The 8519-nt window shown below is 42.4% G+C and overlaps 1 protein-coding gene across 1 annotated transcript; it reads left to right on the top strand.

Annotated features, from left to right (window-relative positions):
* The first annotated feature begins 1481 nt into the window (after positions 1 to 1481).
* LOC139390651 (stimulator of interferon genes protein-like) lies at positions 1482 to 8262 on the top strand. The gene is made up of 7 exons (XM_071137919.1): positions 1482 to 1642; positions 2544 to 2770; positions 2945 to 3125; positions 6593 to 6701; positions 6829 to 7070; positions 7329 to 7515; positions 7656 to 8262. The coding sequence occupies exons 2-7, from the start codon at positions 2544 to 2546 to the stop codon at positions 7907 to 7909; spliced, it is 1200 nt and encodes a 399-aa protein (XP_070994020.1). The 5' UTR covers positions 1482 to 1642; the 3' UTR covers positions 7910 to 8262.
* The last annotated feature ends 257 nt before the right edge of the window (positions 8263 to 8519 follow it).

The following is an 8519-nucleotide window of genomic DNA, read 5'->3' on the forward strand; positions in this document are numbered from 1 at the left end:
CTATTACAGTACATGCCTCTTCCACCACCCCCTGTTCCATTAATGTTATCTATTACATTCCATGCCTCTTCCACCACTCCCTGTTCCACTACTGTTATCTATCACAGTACATGCCTCTTCCACCACCCCATGTTCCATTAATGTTATCTATTACAGTACATGAGTCTTCCACCACTCCCTGTTCCACTACCGGTATCTATCACAGTACATGCCTCTTCCACCAGTCCCTGTCCCACTACTGTTATCTATCACAATACATGCCTCTTCCACCAGTCCCTGTTCCACTACTGTTATTTATCACAGTACATGAGTCTTCCACCACTCCCTGTTCCACTACTGTTATCTATCACAATACATGCCTCTTCCACCAGTCCCTGTTCCACTACTGTTATCTATCACAATACATGCCCCTTCCACCAGTCCCTGTTCCACTACTGTTATCTATCACAGTACATGAGTCTTCCACCACTCCCTGTTCCACTACTGTTATCTCTCACAATACATGAGTCTTCCACCACTCCCTGTTCCGCTTCTGTTAGATTTCAGTGACGCCTCTGTGTGGAATGTATTATGTTTGCACATTCTTTAAATCTCCCTTCCTCTCTCTATCTCTTTCTCTGTCACTCTCTCTCTTCCACTCACATGTTGGGTTCCAGAGTGGTGCAGTGGTCCAAGGCACTGCAACTCAGTGCTAGGGGCATCACTACAGACCCTAGTTTGATTCCAGGCTGTATCACCACCGGCTGTGATTGGGAGTCCTACAGGGCAGTGCACAATTGTCCCAGTGCCGTTAGGGTTTGGACAGGGTAGGCCGTCATTGTAACTAAGAATTTCCTAGTTAAATAAAAATGTGTCTCTTTCTCTATTTGTATTTCTTTATCTTCCTCTCTCTATGTAACGCTCGTCGTCGGTGGAAGGAAGAGTGGACCAAAGTGCAGCGTGGAAAGTGTTAATGATATTTATTTACAAGAAACACTCAAACAAATATAACAAATCTGACCGCGAACAGTTCTATCAGGCACAAACACAGAAAATAACACCCCACAAAACCCAAAAGGAAAATGACAACCTATATATGACCCCCAATCAGAGACAACGATAAACAGCTGGCTCTGATTGGGAACCACACACACACACACACACACACACACACACACACACACACACACACACACACATACATGGCAAACTAACTAAGAAATAGAAAACATAGACTTTCCCACCCGAGTCACACCCTGACCTAACCAAACATAGAAAATAATAAGGATCTCTAAGGTCAGGGCGTGACACTTTATCTCTTTATCTTTCTCTATCACTCTCTTTATATTTGTATCTCTTTATCTTCCTCTCTCTATCTCTTTATCTTCCTCTCTCTATCTCTTTATCTTTCTCTATCCCTCTCTATCGTTCTCTATCCATCTTTATGTGGGATATATTGCCTCACAGCCACCTCTGTCAAACTGAAAATGAAAGTATTACCCAAGTTTGCATAACACAAAGGCATGGTAGGAGAGAAAGAACAGCGAGAAAGAACATGGAAGACGAAGAGATGCTGGCTCTGAGTTATAATCTCCAGTGAACTCTTTTATTCTTGGATTGTCTCTGTTGTTCTGGAACTGAGACCACTCCAAACAGAAGAAAGGTAAAATTCAGTGGATTAGCAATGTCAGCAGCAAAATCGTTTCTTTGAATTTGAACTGAACCTTCGAATGAATGAGTAATAGTCTATAGATCTGGGTACAGGATAACAATTCCCTCATGGGAAAAAAAAGTATTTATTGTGTATGTATGAATGTATCACTGATAGTCTCCCGTTGTGTGGTATGAGAATGTAGTCAAGGAGACGATGTACGAATCACGGTATGTTTTCATTACTCTGTAGTGCATGGGTAACATCAGGGCACCATTTAATAGTTTCCGTATTATACTGGACTATAATTCTAATTTCTAAACTGAAGGTGATCCTCTCCTGTTCTACCATATATGATGTATATTTTTTAATCAGCATGAGGGTTTCTCTTAAAGAGATTAGCCATATTATTTTATTCATGATAATTAGATTCACAATTGCAAAATTATCTCACGTAATTGTTCCCCTGTAGTTGAGTTCAGGATTAAAAGATAATCAGGCGCTGAATCATACTGTACTAGCTAGTTTACATTTATGGTAAACCGGTATTGCCTTTGAAACAGTGCCAGCAGGTGTGTGAAGATAGGAAGTGAATCTACTCCTTTAAACCTTACACACACACATGCACGCACACATGCACACAGACACACACACATTTGGGTTCTTAGTTGTTCTCAGATAGCTGTTTTTAGTTCTCCGACTTTCCGTACCAGGATGTTTAAATGTGACGTATTCTGAGATCTCATACACACGATGCCACTGTGATGAAATCTAACCCGAACCCTGGAAATACTTCTTCATAGAAGGTTATTCCGGAGAAGTTGTGAAAATGACAAAAGGAAGAGGAGTTTACTGAGGATTATTGTAGTGTTGTATCATACTAAGTCATGGTCTCGTTACATCTGTTCCTCAGATGCAGCAATTGGGAGGGGAGGAGTGTCTGGTCCCTCAGCCTCGTGGGAGTTTACCCAAAGCCTGTGCGATAGGATTGGCTTCTGTGGTGGCGACGGCCATCTTGGTTTGGGAGCCTGAGGGCTTCTTCAGACACGTTTCTGCAGCAATACTCATCCTGACTGTGGGGCCCTCGCTGCACGGAGTGTTTCTTCTCTCAGAGGAATGTCTTCATCATGCAACTACCAGGTGAAGAAACTTGTTAACTTTCATACTCATACTCATAAAACATGATAGGCGAATAAATTGATTTACATGTTTTTTTACATGGATATTTACATGTTACCTCCCTCCCTCTATCTCTCTCTCTCTCTCCTTCTCTCGCTTCCTTTCCCTCTCTCATCTCTCTTTCTCTCTGCCCAGGTACCGTGGTCGGAGGCTGGGTCAGATGGTGACAGCCTGTGTGGGTGTATGTACCCTCCTGGGTGTGGGGTTGGCAGTGCTGCTGTTTGTCTTGACCAAGCCCCAGCCCTGGAGGGACCAGTGCAGCATGGTTATCCTGGCCTGTGTCCTCTACCCTCTACTCAAAACCCTGGGAGTACTGGTGAGATAACAAGCTCCTGATCTGGAACTCTCACACATAGTATGAGCCAACACAATACCCTATGTGTCTCCAGGTTGAGTTTTAATCAGCAGTCTAGTTTTCCAAAACCTTTCCTTTATGTTTACCTTTGTAAAGCCAATGAAGGTGAATGATGCTATACGAGACTGTAGCTTATATGCTGCTGTAAAATGTTGACTGTGTGTTAGTGTGATTCATGTTAGCACATAGTTGTTTTTTTATTTGCCCATCACTGTTGTGGTTTCTGTCACTTGAAGCCCTCCAGTCAGCAGAAGTGGCATGGACTTATTTTGAAATACATTAAGCAGGTTTAATTTTGTTGTGGTTAATTTCTTCTGAAAATCATTTAGGGAAGAAAACTAGTTTTCTTACCTAAATCACCACAGAGTGAACCTGGAAAGAGCTGTGCATCCAGTGAGGTTCAACACACTGTTCATGCAGGAACTCTGAGGTTTTCTGACTAGGGCTGTTGAGTGCCCATTTTACTGCCATGAGTCATGACCGCTGTCAAATTCCATGTGACTGTTGAGTCACGGTAGTCTCCTCTTATACACTCTGGACATGTGTTGGTAGAACCCAACTCACTAACGGCCATCAGGTCCTAATGTCCTGGTACTGAGGGCTCTATTGTCCCTCTAACCACTCTGACATAAATGCAATCGAAAATCACATCAAATATTTATCATCAAAACAGTATAGTGATCAATTTGAAGAAAGAAGTTCAACAGCAGGTTGAAACAGTGTAAAACATGGTTGTTGTAGATGTTGTGTCAAAGCCAACACAATGAAATGGACAGCGCTTTCTATTGTGATGATTAATTCAAAACACCCATATACATATTAGAGCTTATGCATATGCATAAGGTTAGGATCCCAAACCAGAAAAAAAACGTTCATTACAATGAGTATTGTGCTGTTAAACAATACATAGCCTACCGCATATTACTCATGGCAGAAAAACATCAAACACAACTGATTTAAGATGTCATTGGTACATAATTTGTCTAGAAAAATACTCCAAAATTAAACTAATTAGAATAATGGCCTTTGAGTGTGGACTGCATTATTATGCATACTGGATGGACTGGTTACCTACCTTATGCTGCGCTCCAAAATGCATATCCATGATTCTGGGAGCGAGCCCTAGGTGATGCTTTTGGTTCATTGATTGTGCAGGGGGGCTTGCAGGTAGTCTACAAATTGTATTTATTTTACTAGGCAAGTCAGTTAAGAACAAATTCTTATTTTCAATGACGGCCTAGTGGGTTAACTGCCTTGTTCAGGGGCAGAACGACAGATTTGTCAGCTCGGGGGTTTGAACTTGCAACCTTCCGGTTACTAGTCCAACGCTACCCTGCCGCCCCAAATTGTAGCGAATTTGTATTTGATTTTGAATAGCCTAGTCAAATCAACTCAAATGACACTGTATTTATACTGCACATTTCAGACATGGAATGCAACACAATGTGCTTCACAGGGAGAAATAAATGTTGATATTTACTACACAACAAACAAAAGGTGTCACTACAGACCCAGGGTGTATCACATTTGTCCCAGTGTCAGCATGTGGAAGGCTTTACTTTGCTCTAGAGACTCCTTGTAACAGGCTTGGTTGTCAGTTCAACAGTTGTTTGTGTGGCTGGCGGCAGGGTGTTAAGAAGCGCTGTTTGGCGGGTCCTGTTTCGGGGGACGCATGACTCAACCTTCGCCTCCCGAGCCTGTTGGAGAGTTACAGTGATGAGACAAAATTGAAAATGGGGTAAAAAAAAAATAATAATAACTACATTCACCATAAGGAAAAGCAAAGATAAAAAGTTTTGTTTTAAGATCTCTTTAAATAATGTCCACAGTTTCGGAACCCCTCAGGTTCTCTGGCAGGCTATTCCAGAGGCTGGGGGCATAGTAACTAAAGGCTGGGGGCATAGTAGCTAAAGGCTGACTCTCCATGACTCTTGGTCCTAGGCTTTGGGATAGTTAAAAGGTCAGTGCCAGAGAACATGAAGGACTTACTGGGTACATAACTTAAAATCATGTCTGACATGTACTGGGGTGCACAATCATGGATTGATTTAAAAACCAATAGAAGAATAGAAGGCTAGGGCACATATCATCAAACTTCTCATCAGGTCTTGCTTGACTGATACCCAGCCTAATGTTTTTTATCTTTTCTCTGAAATTTGCCAAAAACTCATCACATTTAGATGTGGAGGAAAGTTCACATAGGTTTCCAGGGGTAGAATTTATCAGGCCATCAATGGTCGAGTAGAGCACTTTATTAGTGATTATTAGTGATCAAGTTAGAAAAATGAGCCCGTCTGGCATTTCTAATTGACTTGTTATATGCCAAGTTGCTCTCCCGGAATATCATAATGGACCTGATTTCCTCCACTTCAGCTCTGCCTTTCTGCAATTTCTCTTTAATCTATTGGTTTCCTCACTCATCATTGAAAGACGGACCGGCAGGAAAGCACACAGCCTACATTCGCTATTCCAGTGCATTCAGATAACATGTCTTCTGCCCCTGTTCCTACCTATTTGATAATAGCCATTCTAAATTCAAACTAATTGTATATATTCATAAAAACTAGATTACATTTAGAATAGTCTGATGGGTGAAAACATGATCAGTTGATGAGAGAACAGCTGTGCAGCTTGAGGCAAGGAACAGAGCACATGCTTTTCTCGCTACTTTCTCAAATCATCAACAGCCTGTAGTCTCACCATGCAGCCCATATACTGTATGTTCTGATTTCTAACACATTATAAGATTTGTATCACTTACAAATGAATCTCCCAAATAACTCTAAACCTAGCATATAGGACCTGTTTCAAATTTTAATTTTTTCGCTCAACATCGTCACTTCATATGCGCACTCCTCTATAATGAGAAAAATATAATTTATATTTTATTCATCTAAGTTCAATTATATTAGTCTTACTATAAAATCATATAATATAAAATAATGGCATAGGAACATGAGCAGCTTGTTCAGTATGCTGCTCTTATGTGTGGGTGCCTAGAGATGCTAAATGTATTTATGTTAATTAACGGTCAATTACCGTGAGACCGGCTGATAAAATGTCATGACCGCCACAGCCTTCTTTCGGACACCCACACACAAGGCTGGGATAAAATGTCATGACCGCCACAGCCTTCTTTCTGACACCCACACACAAGGCTGGGATAAAATGTCATGACCGCCACAGCCTTCTTTCTGACACCCACACACAAGGCTGGGATAAAATGTCATGACCGCCACAGCCTTCTTTCTGACACCCACACACAAGGCTGGGATAAAATGTCACAGTCTTCTTTCTGACACAAGGCTGGGATAAAATGTAGAACATTCATTCCTATCTTTTTATCCCAGATTTCCTACATGTCTATCTCTTGGCCTGTGAGTAATTCTGTTCCTTTTCCGGTTGTTGTTTCTCTCTCCCATGTTCAGGGTCCGTCTGAGGTGGAGGTGTCAGAGATCTGTGAGACAAGGAAGATGAACGTGGCTCATGGCCTGGCTTGGTCTTTCCACCTGGGCTACCTCAACCTGGTTCTGCCTCGTAAGTAGCATTAATTCATGAAGTGCGCTCATTTCATATATGAAAAAGCTGTCATGTCAACGTTGTGTGTGTGTTCCTGTTCAAATTGACATGTATCACATTGTGCGTGTGTGTGTTTCTCTGGTAGGGTTGGAGGGTTCTATCGCAGCGTTCCGTGCTTCACATATTGCAGGTCCGTTTGAGACCAGGGGTTCCAGAAAGCTCCTCATTCTCCTTCCTCTCAACGCAAACATTACTCACACGCTGGAGGACGAGGACACCAACATCCATTTCTATGACAACCTCCCTGACACAGAGATCGACAGGGCAGGTGTCAGGGGGCGTGTCTACAAGCACAGTGTCTACACCGTATTGGACAAGGACAGACAGGTAGGTGGGATTCATTTACAGTTACCTTCTCAAACACTATCTCTAAGTGAAATGCATCACACTGGCACCACTCTGTGGTCAAATTGTGAATCAACAGTCAGTGCTTATGAAGCACTGGAAAAGACTATAACAAACATGGAAAAGCCCAACACTTGCACCATGGTGGCCAAATGTGTGGACAATCTATAAACCCATTTGCAAATTTTTTACACTGAAACGCCTAATCACAGTATATCTTGTGTGTGTGTGTGTCTCTAGGCCCATCACTGTGTTGTGGAGTATGCCACCCCTCTGCTGACCCTGTATAAGATGTCTCAGGAGAGCAGTGCAGGGTTTGGGGAGAGGGACAGGAGAGAGCAGGTGCTGCTGTTCTACAGGACTCTACAGGACATACTGGACCGCTCACTGGAGTGCAGGAACCGCTACCGACTCATCCTGCTCAACGGTTAGATATCATGCTATTTACATGGATATTTACATGTTACCTGCCTTTCTCTCACTCTCTCTCTCTGTATAATAAATAATGTCCTCCTATGTCCCCAATAGTACAACCTATGAACCCTATATAATTTCTACTTCCTGTAGATGAACATGAGGATGACCCTCACTACCTGTCCAACTCCATTCTGAAGAACCTGGATCAACAGGAGAAAGAAGAGTTCTATATTCCCCCTTTCATCCCTCAGCCTGAGGTGGACCACCCATCCCATGCCCTGCCCATCATCGACGACTGGCACCGAGCTGAGCCAATGAGCAGGGTGCCTACGATCATGATCAGTCATGACATGCCACGTACGCTCAGGGAACCGGTTGAGAATTCGGAAGACCTTTCTCCATGAGACAGGTCTAGAGAGATAAACAAAATAAATTGCACTTATGCACAACAGCAGCATCACTACACCAGGCTGCAAGGTAGGAAGTACTCAAAGCCATCTCAAAGTAGAGCAACAAGGCATTGCCTTCCCCTTTACACCGCCACACATTACTTAACATACAGTGCATTTGGAAAGTATTCAGACCCCTTGACTTTTTCCACATTCTGTTACGTTGGTCTTATTCTAAAATGGATTAAATTGTTTTTCTTCCTCAATCTACACACAATACCCCATAATGACAAAGCATAAACAGGTTTTGTAGATTTTGTTTTGCAAATGTATAAAATGTATCAAAATAAATATTACATTTACATAAGTATTCAGACCCTTTACTCAGCACTTTCTTTGTTGAAGCACCTTTGGCAGCGATTACAGCCTCAAGTCTTCTTGGGTATGATACTACAAGCTTGGCACACCTGTATCTGGGGAGTTTCTCCCATTCTTCTGTGCAGATCCTCTCAAGCTCTGTCAGGTTGGATGGGGAGCATCGCTGCACAGCTATTTTCAGGTCTCTCCATTGAGTTCAAGCCCAGGCTTTGGCTGGACCACTCAAGGACATTCAGAAACTTGTCCC

The sequence above is a fragment of the Oncorhynchus clarkii genome, chromosome 31, assembly GCF_045791955.1.
Source record: "Oncorhynchus clarkii lewisi isolate Uvic-CL-2024 chromosome 31, UVic_Ocla_1.0, whole genome shotgun sequence".
NCBI classification, from domain to species: domain Eukaryota; kingdom Metazoa; phylum Chordata; class Actinopteri; order Salmoniformes; family Salmonidae; genus Oncorhynchus; species Oncorhynchus clarkii.